Source organism: Hippoglossus hippoglossus, chromosome 6, assembly GCF_009819705.1.
Source record: "Hippoglossus hippoglossus isolate fHipHip1 chromosome 6, fHipHip1.pri, whole genome shotgun sequence".
Classification (NCBI taxonomy): domain Eukaryota; kingdom Metazoa; phylum Chordata; class Actinopteri; order Pleuronectiformes; family Pleuronectidae; genus Hippoglossus; species Hippoglossus hippoglossus.
In genome coordinates this window covers 18,027,857-18,047,493 of record NC_047156.1, presented here as the reverse complement: position 1 = coordinate 18,047,493, position 19,637 = coordinate 18,027,857, and the positions used below count along the sequence as shown (strand labels likewise).

General features: G+C 40.7%; 1 protein-coding gene across 6 annotated transcripts in view; it reads right to left on the bottom strand.

The window, feature by feature from the left end:
• The window catches only part of LOC117763606 (contactin-1a-like), a 72,425-nt gene that overhangs the window by 26,475 nt on the left and 26,313 nt on the right, over positions 1–19,637 (bottom strand). For 3 of the 6 annotated variants that reach the window (XM_034588863.1, XM_034588866.1, XM_034588865.1), the window contains exons 2-3: positions 8,169–8,303; positions 6,256–6,294 (exon numbers count right to left, since the gene is read on the bottom strand). In XM_034588863.1, coding sequence (XP_034444754.1) covers positions 6,256–6,294; positions 8,169–8,223 — 94 coding nt within the window. In that variant the 5' untranslated portion in view covers positions 8,224–8,303. Of the gene's footprint in view, positions 1–6,255; positions 6,295–8,168; positions 8,304–16,729; positions 16,994–19,637 lie in introns of those variants that run through there. The other 3 variants (XM_034588869.1, XM_034588868.1, XM_034588867.1) reach the window with 2 other exon arrangements.

Genomic DNA, 19,637 nt, shown 5'->3' with positions numbered 1-19,637 from the left:
GTAACTCAGAGAGAAGAAGGCTGGTGCCGGTCCTTCTTCCTGTAACGTGGGATGCGACAGATGGTGGAGGGGAGTGTTAAAACAGGCCACATAAGGCCCACTGCCTGGAGAGACACACACACACACACACACACACACACACACACACACACACACACACACACACACACACACACACACACACACACACACACACACACACACACACACACACACACACACACACACACACACACACCCTCTGTCTCGCTTCGATTTCTCTGTCAGTCCGTCTCTAACTCTCTCCGGCTTTCCTCTGTCCCCACTTCTTCTCTCTAACCTACATCCCACTGTCGCACCCTGCTCCTCTTTCTTTTACTTTACTTTCACACCTACTTTCCTTCTAATGTTCTCTTGACTCTTCAGTTACCAGCAGCTTGGACAGTGACGGGCTGTTGATTGCTGCGTCGCTTTGGATGAGAATGATGGATTGCCATGACATTGGTATGACATGCAGCAAAGGTCCCTGATTGGAGTCAAACTGTGGATGTTGCAGTTACGTGGCTGCTGCTGTAACCACGCGGCTACCAGAGCACACTGAGATGTCTTTATTGTTCTTCTAATGCCACCATCAGGTCAAAGTTTCACTACCAAACATCTGCAAAACTACCCCTCTATAATCTATAGCGTTTATCCTACAGGTTGCAAATGGGCTGGGACTAATTCTAGCAGATATTGGGTGAGAAGCAGGGTACAACCTGGACATGTCGCCAGCCAATAACAGGGCCAACATACAGAGACAAAGAACCATTCACTCACATTCACACGTACGGTCAATTTAGAGTCTCAGATCAAACTACCTCCAATCTGCATGTCTTCCTGTGGGAGGAAGCCGAAGTATCCAGAATAACACAGAAAAAGACCCCGGTCGAATAGAGAATTGAACAAAAATAAGGTCAGAGAACACAAAACTTTAGCCTGCTGACTAGCATTAATGTAGTTCCAAGCTGTGCACAGGCCTCACAGAGCTGCTAGCACGGCTATAGAGGAAACTTGGACTCAAATCATCCATCTTTCTCTCGAAGCCTCTCAGTTAAGGTCTTTGCACACTGAGTCCACATTTTTGTCCAAAATTGCTCCATGTTTGATAATAAATATGACCTTACGTTGTGTCAATCAAATTGACACACCGACTGCAACTCTTTCATCCATCGTTAAAGTTTTACGATCGGATTCGATTTGCTGTGTTATCCGCATCTGTCAGAGGTGTTTCACAGTTGTTTGAGCACTCATCAGTCATCGTAACTGCGAAGTCATCGTCCAAAAAGACATCTGAGAAGCTAATACAGCTCACAAGTTAGTTTTTTTATTGTTAATGTCTACATCCATTTTTCATTGGATAAGGGATTGGAGAAAAAAAAACGGACTCAAGTGTGAAAAGACCTTGAGAGTCATGAACTCTTTCAATCCAAACATGACTGATGTACTTTACTTGATAAAACACAGAGCACCTCTTACCAACTCTCCAATTTAACATCCCTCTTTCAAATCTCTGTTTTACTATCTCTTCAAATCAGAGTGTCTCTAAGGTTCTCCTTCTCTCTGGATCAAAGCCTCTCTCTGTTTCCCTTCCCCTCTGTTTTGGCACAACTTGAGTAGTAAATGGATTGTATTTATAATGCGCTTTTCTCGTCTTTTCAACCATTCAGAGTGCTTTACAGTACAAGTCACATTCACCCATTCACATACACAGAGCTGTTTCTATCAGCTGCACAGGGCGGCTCAGTGTCCTGCCCAAGGACATTTCAGCCTGCATACTGGAAGCGTGATCAAACCACCAACCTGCTGGTCGTGGATGACCCGCTTTACCACCTGAGCCACAGCTGCTCCTGAATTGACTGTGGATACACTTATTTGTCCTGTTTAATGGGCGAATAATGATTTACTCAACAGTCAATGGGGAGATGCTCGCTCCCTCCCACGCGGACATAAAACATATACAAAGAAAGAAAAGGAGGACAGTTACTGTCAGGCCACATCTGTGCAAAAAGGGAAGAAAGACAAAGACACACAGAGGCAGTCTGTCTCAAGGGCCTGCTGCAAGTGATCTTTTCAAGACATACTTCATTGTCCAACACAGACTCCCATTCAGGCAAAGAGCAAGCAAGTTTAGACGGTCATTTGAATCCGAAATACCACACAGCAGGTTATTTCAGGAGCCCGCTATACCCTCTGGCTTCACTTTCTAATGAGGCATCAATAATTCATTGGGGTAGAAAGTATAATTTTAAATACATGACATGTTCATTTGAGACCGTAAAAAACCCAAGCAAACATAAAACAACTTCCATCTGTCCTGTTTCTTCATGTTCTTTCATGTTACATGCCATTAACGTTTTCACAGGTTAGTGTGCGTTTTCGTTGCACATCTGAAAGTCACATAATTACTCAAACTCCCGGAGGACATTAACCCTCTGATGAATTCACTTTTACACACAGCTGTGTGTTTTAGCTACATCTGCCGCATGGTCTGTTTGCACGACCGAGAAAGTGTCCAAGTGGGACAGACAGCATATTGTCTCCTGGAGGCACCAAAAGCACAATGTAGCAATAATTACCCACAAGCCCCTGAGCCACACAATGAGGCATGGTGGCAGACAAAACTGTCCCTGGAGTAAAACTAAAATCTACCTTTTTTTTTTTTTCTGCATTAAATGAATAATATTTAATTATTCCGATTCCCTGCAGGTCTTTTGCAGAGGTATGGTCAGTGTTGGTGCCAGATGTGACATCACGACCGCTCTCAGGAAGAATGACTCTCTGAAGTGGCAGCTGCGACAGAGCAGAGCGTCGAGGGCTTCACAGTCCATAACATACTGTACATAACAAAACTGACTACCCCCCCCCCCCCCGTGCTAGATCACTTATGGAGGAAATGGGTGTTTCAGTGCCCGCTCAGTCAGTGTGAAGGACGCTGCATGAAGTCAACCTCTACCGATGACATTTAAGAATACATCACTCACACGAGGCAGCACAAAACTGCCAGACCAGATTTCTTTGGATCAGATGGGGTCCAGCACTGTGAAATGTGGGGGTGGTAGTGTGAAGCTCTCGTCAGTAGTCTGACTGATACTTTTACTGAATGGCTTTTACTTCGTTGTTTCTTGCGATTACTTATTATTTGTTTTGTATTTATCTTTTTCTTTTGACATTACTTTAAAGATTCAAGATTCGTTTTAAATGATGCCAGGAACTAAAACCAAGTGTTAGACAGAGGCTGAAAAGAGCAGCTGCAGCAGCGGGCAATATGAGGAAAGTAATGAAACGATAACCTGGTCAAATATCTCCCTGTTTTGAATCCAAGAAGAAAAAAACGTTGCTGTATTTTCAAGTGAAAGATGGAGCAGTGAAAGCCCTTCGGCAAAGAGCAGCCAAAAAAATCATCCGTCAGGAATGACATCTCTGCGCAGATTTCTGCAAGATGGACATCATCCTTATACAAGGAGGATCAAATCTGATCGACTCAAGTTATTCACTGATTACCTTTCTGAAATCACTGGAATCTTTTATATGTGAAGTGATGCAGGGACATGGATCTAAGAACTGAGCTGGTGGAAAACCCAGTTTTACAATATTTTATATAATCTACTTAGTATGGTCAGTATACCAATCGGGCAGTACAGAAGATATTGGGATGAGTATCGCTTTAATAGCAGACTGATGCATTAACATCGCTGAATGCTGAATTGCAGTTAGATTGTAAGAAATGATTGTTCTAATGGCAGATTCTGCAGAGTGTGTCCCTGCTGGAAGGCAGCCTGCACAATGCTCTGACCTTTGAGGAGCTTGGTATTGACTCGGCCTCCTCCCATGACGACGCATTCATCTTTGTCCAAGTTTGACAAAATGTTCAATGATAAAGCCTGAGCAAAAACATTCGGCAGAGATAATGGAGATAATGTCAACCTGTGCAGGAGGTGACGGACACACAGACTGTGAAAATCATCTGTGTTCAGAAGGAAAGAGAACGACAGCAAGGAAAAAAGATTCCTCTTGTTACTGATTCCACCAAAAAATCCAACCTGCATGCAGCAGCACAATTTGTTTCCAAGCAACAAATCAGCAAGTCGTCTTTTTCTATTTACCCCTCGCTGACATACGCCTTTCCTCCCAGAAAATAAAAACACAAAGGGAAAATCTTATGCAGACAGTGAACTCTGACAGTACATTATGCAAACATACAGTATATACATGTGTGTAGGTATTGAATGCAAATCAGCTGGTTTGGAGCATTTGATTTTCCTTATTTGCAAAATAACCTGATCCAGAGGAACAGCAGGACATTTTGGGAAATACATTTCTTCACTTTCTTGCCGGTAGTTGGATGAAAAGATCAATAGGGAGTATTTCTGGACTATTTGTTGGCCGAGTACAGAGACTTCATGGAGCCTCAACTGGTTGCCAGGCAACCTCGCAGCGACACCCAGCCAAATAATAATTTTGGCACATAACCCAGCATAAAAGCCTGGATTGTTGTTTATACACTTTGGTTTTAGTATAGATCAAACAAGTGAGACAGGACGTGTTAATTACTGAGCTTTAGAGGTGCTGGGTGATGAGGTTTGTTTTCCAGATCCAATGCTATAGCCGCAATTCCAATCTTTATGCAAAGCTACGCTAATCGCCTACAGGCTGTGGCCTAATATTTAACATGTGAAAGTGTATCTCTATTTTCCCATAAAACACCACAATGATGCGTGGTAACCGTAATACAATTCCTGGCTCTAAAGACCCCCCCCCCCACACATTCAGCTGCTCAGCACAGTGAAATGTCTCAGACCATCTCCATTGATGTACATTTCCAAGAAGGACAAATACAGAAATAGCCACAGTGGAGAAGAAAAAACATAGCTTTTCATTAGGTCTGTTCACAAAGAAAAAGGAGCAGTCTGTCACACTGGATATCTCTTAACGAATCCTGACAGCCAGATACTAGTGTGCTTTTATCACCTCAGGGGTTGGAGCGGTCAAAGATGGGAGCTGAAGCCCATCATATCAGACAATCTACTTTTCATTGTACTTTAGGGACATACAAAAATAATGTGATTTTGAGAATAATTTTCATATTACTACCAGCGTAATGTGGTGAATGGAAATAAAGTCAACATTTTACGAGAAAAAAGTCGTTATATTATTAAAATAAAGAAAAATAGATTTTTTTTAAAGACAATTTTCATAGTCCTGATATTTATGATAATGTGGTGCTGATGTGAGAAAAGATGAGGTATTTTGGTATTTTTTAAACCTTTACTAAAATATAACTTAACAAGATGCTCCACATTCCTGATTTTAACACAGGCAATGACGGACTGGTCTTCTGATATTACCCCACTATAACAACACATAGCCTTAAATTCTAACTTAATTTGCCTTTTTATTACGACTTTCTTTTAGTAAATTTATGACTATTTTCTAGAGATATTAAGACTTAATTCTCAAAATCTCAAGATTGTTTCTTAATACTACATATTTTTAAATATTCAAAATAATACAAAAGCTTGGATTATAAAGTAAGGAGGACATGGACTTTTCAATGAAATTTTATCTCTGACATTTACTAACTTTGCTGCATTGTTCATTCATTGACGCACAAAGTTACAGCCATTCCAGTCAATGGAGTGTTTCTCCAAAATGACATCAAATTAAATTCAAAACACGCAGCCAGGAAAAGCTCTCATGCTAAGAGAGTTTTGACAGAATAAGGCAACGAGCTGCCGAAAGTAGCTGGCCTTAATCTCCTCAAACAGATCTCGCAGTGTGGCCTTGAATATGAATCACTATGAATCCCTTCCTCCTGTGAACTCCAAGGCCACGGCCTCATCAACCTGCTTCTGAATGGGCACAGCTTGTTTGCCTCTGCTTTGAAAACCGTGAATCAAATGGAGCCTATGAATTTTGTTGCCATCCTGCTTATTTCATTTTTTCACATTTCGGGTATTTACTATCATGGTCTGAATGAGCAGCGAGGAATCCCTTGAATTCCTCAAGGGGACCTCCGCAGAACGTGTTCCTGAAAATAAATCGCTTGTCAACCCTGTGACCTCTCTGGTTATTAAAGATTCTCCGTCACCTCCTACTCAGCCTTGACCCTGGAACCTTATCAGCACCGGTAGAACATTTTATGAGTGTTTTCTTCATATCAAAACTTTGGACACTCATGAATGACTTCAAAGGTACATTACTGTAGGATGGAAGCTCTAAATTGAATTTCCTTACCTCTATAAAAGTCAGGTACCTCCCCATGGAATGATGCATCTGTGAAAAAAAGAGGATATCATGTCAGCATTTGGAAACATGACGCTAGAAAAGAACTCCTGATTCAAATTACATCTGTTTCTGTTTTTTATTGCCTCTATTGTAAATGGTACAACCTCGTAGTTGTCAGAAACTCACGACCCAGTGCTGCCATCCATTGGATGTATTGCTTAACAACCACTGCAGCTGCAGCTTCGTAGTTTTAGAAAGTCTAGAATTGGTTTGCGCCTATTTTTCGAACCCCCAGGTCCTTTTTGCTAGGGGCCCCCAAAGACCTTTGAAAGGCTCCAGATTCAAATGGTACATTTAGAGAAGCAAGAAATAAATCATACCAAATGATTAAACAACAATATATGACAGTTAAACAATTTTGCATCTATATGTTGTAGTCTAAGCATTGGTTTGGTTCAGCTATAAAAAGCACACACACATTCTGTACTCTGTAGCCTGGGCTTGACTTTTGTTCTGCTGTCAAAGCATTGACGTCACATTAACCATCATGCTTTATTCTCGTTGGGGCTAAACAAAAATGTCAAGCTAATGTTCTGTACCCACAATAACAGCCTGAGACTCTTGGTTGGCTGCTGTCTGTTTAGATCGAGCAACAGGCTCATAGCTCAGCTCATCTGTGTGTGGCTGAGTTATAGTATATACACCACGTAGAGTGTGTGTGAGCAGTGCAACCTTGTCCGTGGTGTTGATGTATGCCTATCTGCCCCTATCTTTTCTACAGCTGCATGTGATGGTATTTCCAAAAGGATATTCTGAGCTTGAGCTGCAGTGCTGCCAAAATATTTGGTGAACTCAGCTACAACGCCAAAAATACAATCCCATATCAGTAAAAAGAGAAAAAAAATAATCAACGTCAGTTTGAGACGAATGAGGTGTGAAGCCAGAATTCCCAATGTAAGCTCCCATTTTTTTTGCTTCATGTGAAATCCAATCTGAAACAAGTGAGAATAGCCGCGGGAACGAGAGCACAGAGGAGGTTGTATGGTTTGTAGACAGGTCATTTTCAGGGCCGCTGTTTTCTGTCCACTTTGCTTTATTTCCAGCACAGACGACTGCACAGCAAGATCAGAAAAAAAAAGCAATGAAAACTCCGGGAGCTCTGAGAGCACAAAGGCCCAGCCTGGTCCATCAGCTACACATCTATCTTGATAGCTTTTTCTACAATTTGTTCTCTTTTTATTTTGACTCAAAGTCAGGACAACATGATTTTGAACGTGTACAAATATATCTGTACAAGAAATTCAAGTTTGTACACGTGTACTGTGAAAAGATGAAAAATGTAATGGTCACTGAAACATTTAATATTTATATCTAATTATCGTGGATGTCACCTCGCTGAGGCTGAGGCTGCCTACAGTCATGCACTGAACTCTGGGGCTGTGTGAGATAAATTAAATGTCTGAGTCAGTAGCTCCGGAGATTTTCCAGAACGTTTCCTGCCGACCTCTTGTAAAATGTCCGAGTGACAGCATATGTGGTGGACACGGAATTGAAAAAAACCCAAATGAATAGAAATATCTCAGGATGAAAACGGGGTGCAATACAAAGACAAAGATGTCTACTTGTTTTCCACAGTGGATTTTACATCATGTTCTGCCTACTGCCTCTACCCATGTTTCGGAAATGTTCCCGTTGCTGTGAAAACATTTAACCCAGAGAAAAACCCTCTGACTCTCAACCTCCTTCTGTGGAAAATGTCCCGAATCCATGTCTAAAAAAACAGGTTGAGTGTGAAGTATGATTTTTAGAGACATGATTCTATCTTATCTTTCACAGCGGGAATCCGGCATCTCAAAAATACCATTCGACACTTTCTGTTAATTCACTGAAGCTGTTCTCTTTTTCGCTGATGTGCTACCAACCTGCAGGAGAGAGTGAGAGGACCAGGAGATGGAGGAGCAGGGTGAGGTGCAGCATGATGCTGAAGTGAGAACCACCTGCTGGGGTTACAGCTTAAAGCTCAGCTGATGGAACATTAGCAGGACTGCCTGGATTTCCTTAAAGAGAGGGAAGAAAACACAAAGAGGGACAGATGGTTAGATTTACAGAAAAACATGTTTTGTTTGCGGCAACTGTGAATGTGCAGAAATATGATGAAACCTCAGGTCAGATAATTTAACATAGTAACAAAACATAAACTGTAAAAGAAAAAGAGGCTGTTGACATTAATAGTATTTTATTCTAACAAAGAAATATTTACACAAGCAAACAGCATCAGCCTGTCAGAAAGGAAAAGAGCATATTAATTTGTATAAATTATATTTTGTTGAGCAACATTAGTGATTTAAAAAATGCATCCCATGAAAACCTTAACATTTGGTTTTGTACAAAACAGCAACATCTAACTTGAGAAGCTGGAAATGTTGATTATTGTTCTCCAATTAATAATCTCAACATTGTATGTATTTGTCTCATGGGGAAGCATTAATGTGAAAACTGTATCAGCATCAACCGGTGTCATCGCCCATGACAACAACCATCTCTGACCGTGACAGTGCTGCAGCGTGTTCGATGTGTCTCTGCTTCCTGTCAGCTTCTCAGGCACCAAGCTCCTTGATTGGTCCACACCTCATGATTGACATTTAGACAGTTGCCAGAAGGAATCCTGAGCACTGGTTTAGCCGAGCAGTCATCTCGCTTCTCGCTCACTGCCCCCGGGATGTCAACACCACACCAGGACTCACCAGAGCAACACCAGCCCTGAGCCTGGCGCCCAGTAACACAGTTGTAAAAGCAGCAGCTGTCTGAGTGTGGACGAACACTACGAGCACTCACTGAGACAGGGAGGAAAGCTGATCCCTCTGTAATGGTTGACGGCAATCTCCATATCAATGATACTATAAATAATGTGTTTAAAATAATTTGCTGTAATAAGACACACTGCGACAGGAGATTCTGAAACGAGGGAAAAAACTAAGATGCAGTACATTTTGAGTTTTTGATTTGATTTGATGTTAAAAGTCAATAAAAACTTAATAGATCACTTGATCTAAAATACTTGCAAAAGTAACAGAAACAGTACACGGAATAAGATGATAAATACTTTGCGTGTGTAAATTGCACACATCGCTTGATATTTTACGAGCTGAAAAGGAAAACATCTCATCTGCACCATGATTTTAATAATAATGATAATAATTATACTATGCTTTTTTCCCAGTGTATATTGACCAGCACACTCTCAAACTCAGAACCAGATTTAGCACCTCATATATGTATTTTTTTTACCGGTATCATAGAGCATCAGCTAAGAAAACCTGTCCATTTACTTGCAGGTTGTGCTGGACTGGTGTGCGTTGATTACAGTGTAATTGAACATGAGGCAGATTCTATCGATTCTTTGTGCACAGCCTGAGGTGTCGGCTGTCGGGGACTCAGAGGTGCGACCGCAGAATTGAGATCTCACTGTCGCCACACAAATGGAGGCTTGTTGCAGAAAATGGATTAGAGAAGAGAATCGGTTTAATGTTGCAGCGTTGTATGACACCAACACAACCACACTGGAGACTACATATTCAAACACACACGAAACTGGGCAGACGTATACTGTACAATTATACCCCAGACACAATAAGTTGGTCGTAATGTCCGAGCTGTACAGCTGCGGGAAAACAATACAGAGGCGATTTCATTTTCACACTGGCCTGTATCCTAGCAACAGTTTTCAAAAGGAGCAGTTTGTGTGCGACGGGGGGGTCTTTTATAGAAAGCAAGGAAACTATACACACACTGATTTGAATCTGGAACAACACTGCTGCTGGGGAACGAAGACCTACTGTGCTCTGCTCAGTTCTATATGATGCAGCGGGTCTTGAAGTTGTTGCAGAAAAATAGAATTAATGTGAAAAGTGCTCATTATAGTTAAAAACCATATCCAGAAACAAGATTAACTAAGTAATTATACCTAAGTTTAATTAAGAATAAAAGTGTAACGGTAACTAACTGATTCATGCAACAAAGTTACGCAATATGAAATAATTGAGGTTACTGAGCTGAGTGACTGTAGTCTACAACTGATCGTGGCTTACTTATGAAGGAGCTTGAAAGATATGGCATTAGAAGGGTTAGAAAACCTTTCAAAGAAAAACTGTCTAAATCCATTACAGTGCTTTTAACCTTACTCACCATTTATTCTATAATGCACTCTTACCTACAAAAGCAATTTCATCTTTAGATTCCAAAAAGAGCTATAAGAGTTTTGATTACAACTACCCAACTCACTAATAATTACAGACACTTATGGACTGAAGGACCTTGCACTCTTTACAAATGCTGTATAAAGTAAAACACCAAACACTTCCTGGCTGTATCCGAGAGTGCTCACTGAGAGAGAGAGAGAGAGAGAGAGAGAGAGCAGATATCCACTCAGGGGAAATCACATATTAGAAAAAAAAGAGGGCAAGGACTAATGTAATGGATAGATAACAATTAAAGGGGTTAGATAAGCATTAGTATAGCTTGTTCAAAGACTGTAAATTTGATTTAAAATAAGTAGAAATATGAACAAGTTGAAGAAATGTACAAAAACATACAATTGAAAGATACAAAATATGTGACCAATAATCAGGGACGCCTGACAATAATTATTTGTCATGTTTTGTTCATCTGTTTTTATATTCTTATTATCTATATTCTGCTCTTATCTATATTCTTTAAAAAAATCCAGCTTCAGCTTCATTTTTGATATTGATTTATTTGAAGAACTTATGTGGTTTCACAGAAGTAATAAAATAGAAATCAGGCAAAACAATGAAAGATTATGTTTACTGAAGCTGTTTCCCTCTTGACTTCAGTGCACAGCTACTGTAAGTATAACTTCTGACTCATGAATCATAAATGATCTTAATAGATGCACTTAGGAGATTAGAGTGGACGACAAGGAGCCTCGTTATAGCATAACAGTACATTGTGAGGGAACCAATCCCATTTGTCCCATTAAGAACTGCCACTAAATTGATATAGTATAAGAAAAAGAACCATCAGCCCAGCAGCACGCAGGACGGCAACATGCTCTTATAATCAGTATTGATGGGGCCTCCTCCCGTCGTATCTTAGCAGCCTGAATGCACGTGATGAGAGCGCTCAAGTCATCACAGTAAATCACAGGGCCCAGACGTGACAGCCCTCAAACAAGGCCATTTATCCTCCCCCTATAGCTCACACCCTGGATATTACCAGAGCTATTACTGCTTGTGGTTTGATTTGGTGGTTTTTCTTATCAAGGTTTTTTTTTTTTTCCCATCTCGCAGCTTTCTTTCTTCGCAGGCGGAATTACAATCTCCTTCTGTCTCCCATTAGAATTCTCAACATCGTAACTCTGGAATCAGAAATCAAGTTACGCAGAGTCGAGGCTGCACGGGGCAGATTGTGAGATTTTTACAGCTGCACTTCGATGAAAAATACTGTCATCTCTGCTGTTTACTATGACCCTGTAACCCCCTCGGGGCACCAGGGTCTCGGTGAAAGTGAGTGGAACCTTTCCATCTCTGCGCTTGACCTGATGCAAGCTGCATAATCAAGTGAGGGGGAACTTTGCAGAAATGTCTTTTCTTATCCGCGGGGGAAGATCTAGCGATGTGGGGGAGGAGGGGCGAAGGGAGACGAGGATAGGGGTGGAGGAGGGGACAATGGAGGGGTCAGAGTGGTCGGCTTCAAAAGCAAGATGTTGCTCCAACAGTCCCCCCATCACTCCTTGCACACAAACACACACACACACACCACAATCAGTCATTAACAACAGATTCACAGTAATCCTGCAAAGGAGGAAGCCAAGATGGGGTTAACGCTGGATTGGTCTTAATCACTTGGAGAAGGAGAAATGAGCACTGCTTAGACACAGTGCCAGCTCCTGCAGCTTCCGAGTCATGTGTGAACCACGGAACCAGTCTATACCCAGTGACCAGCACCTCACTATTGATGAATGTGTTAGGTTTCAATTATTTGAATTCCAGGAGGACGCAAACACTTCTAGTTTGAGGACAGAGCTGGAACAATTAGTCGGATAATTGATTAGCTGGTCCACTGGTAATTCATCTGTAAATGTCTTGGTAATCAATCTATTGTTTCAGTCATTTATTGGGTGAAAAAGCCAAACTCATCTGGTCCCAGCTACTGTGGGGATTATATGTGTTATACTATTATAAAAGGGAATATCTTTAGATATGGTCCAATCTTGGTTTTTCACATGACGACTGATAAATTCATGTGGAAAATAACAAACAGTATAATCAATAATGAAAAATAAATGCAAGTAGTAGCCTCAGTGTTCATGGAGTTAACAGTGATAACTGGCTTTGTTTTCTGAGTCTACATAAAAACAGTTTGTATGTTTAATTTCTCCCAGATTTGTATCTGTAGTTAAAATACCCGCTCATAAACCAATTGTTCAATACATAGATATATAATAATGTGACTTACTGTATACTAAAGCAATAGTTCAATATTTTTCATATTCTTCACAAATGTTGAGGAGTGATGCCACTCCCACGTGTACGGTAAATAACTTTGTGACTTTATTTGAATAGACTCTTGGTGTTTCATGTTTTTGTTCTGTGTAAAACTTCTGCTGCTGTTTACAGAGTAGCTCTCAGACAGACGTCAGATCAGTCCTCTCTTCTATCTTTCAGCAAGGAAATAAAGAAGTAGTGGTGGTTTCCAAAATGTCAAATTAGTCTTTATATATTGTAATTTCTTACTGTTTAAAGTGGGATTTCCTTTATTCATCTCATCTTGCATCTACTGGTGTGTCACTTAAACCAAAGCATGAGATCAAATATTGGAACGCAATATTGATGAGGTATATAGTGACCACTCTCTTTGGGATACAGCAGAAATGTTTGAGTGAATATTGATCCAGATTAAATTAAGATCAAACTGTGAGACATTGGGTCTGACATCATCTGTAAGAGGCAGTGGTGACTTAGTCTGGTTTAAGGAGAATTAACATTCAATCTCTTTAGCTTTATTCATCCAGAGCCTGATGAGAGTTGCTGTCCTCCCTAAATTCAGATAGTAAGAACATTTGAACCATCTTAACTACACTAAAAATAGATTTTGTATATTAATGGGAATCCAATGCTCAGGTTTGCTATCAAATTCCAACTTTAGAAATGTAGTTCTGAAATGAAAAGCAAAAACTATAAAACAGCTCCTTTCTCCTCACATCCGCTGTAATAAGACATCTGACTGTGAATACATACTGCATTTTTACATTGGGAAGAAACACAAGCTGTGATCCATTTCATTTTTATGCTGAAACAGTGTTATTTTACCACAAACTTATGAATTATTTATGACAGAATCATTGATTTGGATTGTGAAATGAGCCACCGACAGCCTTTGCGTCTCCCTAACCTCTGCTCTAAGAGATGCACTCCTTCTGTTCTGTATCTGCGTGGGAAATTAGACTGGACTTGGCTTCAGATAAACAGATTTATTCCTCCCAGAAGTCCAACAGAATGATTCAATTAAATCACAGGATACAGACATAGGCTATCTAAACCTATTACGCAGCAGATAAAGCCGTGACCCCAAGACACACACAATTACACCTGCAGAAATGGTCTCTTCATTTTCCACTGTACAGGCCTCCTGTTTCTAAGCAGGAGCATGCTCAGCACTTGAAAGAATAACACTTGGTAAAAGCCGTATGACTGGACTCTGCAAAACTGAATAAACGACTACTTTAAATGGGAAGTTCACAGTTTACATGTTCTCTTGTCAGACTGCTGAACAAGTATTAATTAGTAACTGAAATGGTGTCCTTGAAGCAAAACGTCACTCACCCATTTCCAAACCGCAAGTATCGGCTGGACTGACGAGGCGCTTCACTAGCTTCAGGAGCAGTGTTGTGGTCCCGCCAAAGATTAACTTTATCTGAACTTAATGTTAGCCTGATTTCTTCCGATTTATTTTTACATTTCTACTTACTACTCAATAAGCCCCTGCAAGAAATAATACTTCTGACATATTTCAGTACAACTGCTTCAGGCTGTTACTTGTTGTGTACAATCTAATGCACAGATTGCTTCCTGTAGTTATTTTGTCCTTCCCAAACCAGAAAGCAGACAGACTTAGTTTAAAGTATTATTCATGATGTAATCCAGCTGCAGATGATCCAGTCATGGCTCGTTCACTGTGTCAATCTGTCTCTCGCCCTCCCTCCCACCTTCTCTCTCTGAAGAGAAGAAGCCGCCTTGCTAATGTAAGCTATTTATCCAAACCCCTGCCGTCAACACAATGCCCCCCAAGGCCAGTCAGGCAAACAAACCTCTGCTGACCTGAATATCAATGAGACCAGTCATTCAATCCATAAAGACTGGACCTGGACCGCTGTAGGAATTAATCTGAATGTATATAAACAAATGCAGCAGTGCAATAGCACTATCTTTAATTATAAGATATCATGTCACAGTTTGTCCACTGTCAAGCAGCAGGGAGGCCATAATTTATCCCTGAAGTGTGAGTGACAAACCAGGAGCAGGGGCTGACAGCTGATAATTTTGTTATCATGAGTAAGGACAGTAATTGGCTTTTGCGAATGTTTTCACTTGGTAAACTAAGTGGCGTGTTTTATAAAAGGGTACATGCATAAAGTGAGAGTCCTTCACAAAAATGATCATGAAAAAAATAACAAAAATAACAGTGATGAGTTACATTTTTCTACAAATCATAGACTGCATCTAAAAATGAATGACGTGACTGTTCCCATCAGTTAAGTCAATGGGTCTCAATTGCTCCCTGGTGGCTGGCTGCAGTATATTTTCAAAAAAAAAAACTGCCTCCTCCATGTTACTGGATGGGACATGGACTACACTAATAACTGAAGATATGTCCCTAACATCCACTGGTGGTAGGCATTAATTAGCACAGTACATACAAGGGATATTCTCCATCGTGTCCTATGTTCTAAAATGGGAAAGCGGTTATGATGTCTGATCTACTGAGCGGCCACATGGCTTTCATACTGCTGCCATACAAGCCAGTAGGCAGTAAGATTTACCTTTAGCCTCAGCATACCCTCAGGTTCGGCCTGTATCTTTGATTACAAGGCCAAAACACTTGATGACGCTAAGGTGCACAACTGAGGTTATGTCCCTAACACCTGCTAACATCTGCTAACATCTACTGGTAGTTAGTAACTTAGGCAGAAAACCTTCAAACGTACCACAAAACTGAGGGTGAAAAGTCATGATTGAGAGCTAAGACTGACTTTCAATTGGTCGGGGGCGTGTATCTGTGGGACATCACTACTGCGGGGCTCAATCCCCCGATCGCTACTTTGCTGACTCTGGACGCTTTTGCATTTTGGCTTCATTTACAGATAGTAGGAGGAAGTGCAGATGCGGTGCCTATCTTTATAAACAGTCTATGGTAAATGCACAAATCTAACCAAATAAGTAAGAATTGCTAGGCAGGAGGAGGTTATTCCAACATTGGGTTTATCCCAACAATTCCAACATTGGGTTTTCTCTGAAACAATCGATCCTTAAGACCTGAATCTTAGAGCAGAAGAGAAACCCATGTGATTAACAGCGACCTCTTCTGCCTTGCACTCTGATGTTATCATTGCTATTAATTTATGACAACATAAAATAAAAAGTACAGTAATTCATGAAACATAAATGCATTGACCTTTCATGCAAAGGCCATGAAAGAGTGCGATAAAGCCTGTGGTTGCATCACACTCAAGACAAAATTCAGGTCTGAAATTCTCTCTGTGCATCTAAGTATGGAAAATATGTCACATTGTGTGAGATAAATTGCGCCATACAGGCAAAGGTCAGAGGAGACGTGCCCTCTATGAAGAAAAAACCATTCAGCTTAATTACTTCATGCTACATGTGTCCAATAAAGATATTGGCTGTATGATCTTTCTATGGGTGAGCAGGGACACGCTTCAGAGGCTACATATCATACTCTCCATTCACTGATGGCCATACACTCTGCTGTAAATAACTGCAATTACCAAGTGACAGAGTGGTGCTTACGGCTGATGGCAGAGCTACACAGATAAGGGAGAGGACTTCATATACAGTAATTAAAGTGTGCAGAAGTAAACTGAACAAAAACAATCAATACCTTCAGATTGTACTTTGAAAGGGTCTTAGAGGATAAGAGTGAACAAGGTGCATTTATTCTGTAGTGGGCAGCTACAATTAAAATAGCAAACAATGGTAAGATTACTCTATTATTCACCCCCTTATTGGATTAGTCTGTGTGAACACAACATTAGGTAAAAGATTAACGGAGGCAGTGTTTAAATCTAATCATAAAATTAGCCACAAACACCACAATCTTAGTTAATTGCATTACGGTCAAGAAGAAGAGGAGGTTAACCGTTAGCGCCTTCACCACACAACCCTATATTAGACACACAGTGAAACAATCAGGGCTGTGCGGTGCCACTCTGCTCAGTGCTTACCTTGCTGTGGAGAGCTATCATGCCTGTGGCTGTGTGACGGGGATGAGCTACTTAGCAGCCCGTGTCCCCCATCCCCTCCAACATGCCTACCCTGCCAAGTGTCCTAAATACTCCTCACTCCATTGTCTGCCTCAGAAACAAGCGCTGGATGGATGCGCTCTCTCCAAGGTGGAAAAGGGGGGAATAGAGGGACAATGGCAAAAAGAAAAAGGCTAATTCCCCGAGCAGGACAGGGAACCATGCAAATGGGACGCCGCTGAAGAAGCCTCCCCCCGTGGTGAGAGACTCCAACGAGGGGTCTTCTCCCGTCACTGTGGCCAGGCATGGGGTTTTAATCTTTTAAGCCCTCCCATCCCACTCACACACACACACACACACACGCAGAGACACCCCAGCACCAAAAAAATACAAATTGAAAACACTCACTGACAGACACAATTCCCTCCCCCTGCACCCAAACAACCACCCCCACCTCCCCAACTCCTCTCTCATCATTAGCCTGGCAGAGGGCCAGACGTACCATCATCACTGTCATAATCGTCCACTGTTGCAGAGAAAGCTATTTCTCTCCTGGAAAAGATGCTCGGCCAAGAAAACTCATGCTTTGCAAAAAGAAAAATTGCAACTGTGTGTTAGACATGAAAGTCTGTGATATGGATTGATGGTTCTATATCTTTTGAATATTATTGTGTCAGTACTGAGCACACTGTGAAGTTCAGTGTCCCACATCTTTTGCATTTCTTCCCCCTCTCTCCTATTCTATTTATCTTCCTTAAGAAAGCCAACAATAATTGAGCTCTGCTTTGAAGTTCATTTATCTCCTTTAACAGAAAAAGGATTAACTCCGCTTTTTACTTTTTTCGTTATTAATGAATCTGCACACTGAATATCTCAAAGCTTGTCATGCAAAGATAAACCATAAATCACCCCACTGTCATAAAGTTATATAATGCATCCTATCACTGCGAGCTGCTCATTAAATACAGGAAGTCACATTTAATATAAGTTATAATAATGTTTTCTTATGTTGTCAAACATCAGACAGAGTTGTAAAGAATGCAACCAGGCTTACATTCGAAGTTAAGTTCACTTTAGAAACACAAAACATTTGTCAAACTATAACTCAAATCCATGATTCAGATTGTGACTATATATCAACCTATATTGAGTTATCGCCCTATACCAAAGATATGTTGGAGGTAGTTTCTCCAAGTCCAAGTTAAACCACGACTGGACAATGTCCCACTCTAAATTCTAAAATATTACATGAAAATATGAATATTGGCAAATACTACCAAATACTAAATGTGTAAATATCTGCCAAATGGAACCATTTTCAAACATTTAAGAAGATGAATTTCTGACTTGAAGAGTTATAACTTTCTGGAGGGAAAATTTAATTGAGGGAAATGCTAAAACAAGTAATGTGCCTTTACTTAAAGGAGAATTCTGGTATTTTTCAACCTGGGCCCTGTGATTATGAACGTTTATGTGTAAAGGAATGGTACTTACAAAAACTTCTGGAATCAGATAAACACCCCATTTATAAACATGGTGCCCAGGTTGAAAAATATCAGAATTCTTGTCAACCATTAAGAATCATTAACCAAGGCCCTACACCTAAACCTCTGCCGTGGAGCAACTCACCAGGAAACAGCAAAAAGATGATTACTCAGCTGCCCTGTCCTTGTTTACTGACGTTAGCAGCATCTCTGCTCTGTTCCGGGGACAGGAGGCAGCCACCATTGTACAAATTCTTACATGGTGCCTCTGGGTTGCATTAGCTTATATAAATGCTGAGCAAGTGTTGCAGGGATATGGTAGAGCGGACACTACAACAGATTTAATAGAGTTTTTTGTTGCTTTAGCTCTGTTACCACATACAGGAGCATTTTAGCAAACCAGTTTATACTGCCTGGACCGCACCCAGCTGGATATGACAACATAATAAATAAAATATATGATCCGGCCAAAAAGAAACAAAAAAGGATTTGTGCCAGGACTACAAAACACAAAGCAAAAAATACATTAAAACTATTGGATTTCATTGTGTTTATTGATGCAGAGGTCCAGGATCTTTGCATACACCCAACTACCATCTATTTTACAAATTTATGTCCAGCTGACAGTTTAAGTGGGAGGAGAAGCATCTGTCTTAATTGATTTTGACTCACTCCAAAGACCTTACATTGTGTAGAATGACACAGACAAGGATGAAGCCTTATACAATACAGCAGCAACAAGAGAGCATGTACAATGCAGCCATCATGCCCGTCAACATGTTGACGTCTCCACCCATAAGCCTTCAGCAGTTTTTACTGCATAACTCAGTGCTCATGAGATGGACCTCAACCATCTTCAAACTGAGCCTTCGGTTTGATTTCACGACTGTAAAGTGTTGTGACTACACAGACAGAGAGGCCGACACATGCATTGAATTCCATTTGTTCATTACATTGTACTGAAAATGCCTAGAGGGGCTGTACATGAGAACGCAAAAATCACAGTCAGTTGCTCTGGACATTTTCTAAAACTTATCCTGCCAGCCTTCTGGTAAAATATCAAGGAAATGTCAAGGTGAATCCAGATCTTTCTGTTTTCCTGCTGCTTTCTTATATGTGAAAGTCTGGAGTAAGCCTAGAGAAAGTCCACCAAGCCACCCGTGTGCTATAGGCATAGGTGTCTCCTGGACCACAGTTTGCAATTATCACACCCACAAGGTGAAAACAACACTAGTATTATCTTAGGCTGTAAGTAAAAGTAACTTTGTGGGTCATTCAACTTACATAAGTGATTATGGAACATGAAAAGGTTGTGGTGAAAGTTTGTGTGTGTGTTTGTGTGTAAATGTACCCAATGAAATTAGGAATTTACTGATGCCTTTACTTGACCTTCCAGTAAGAAAAGC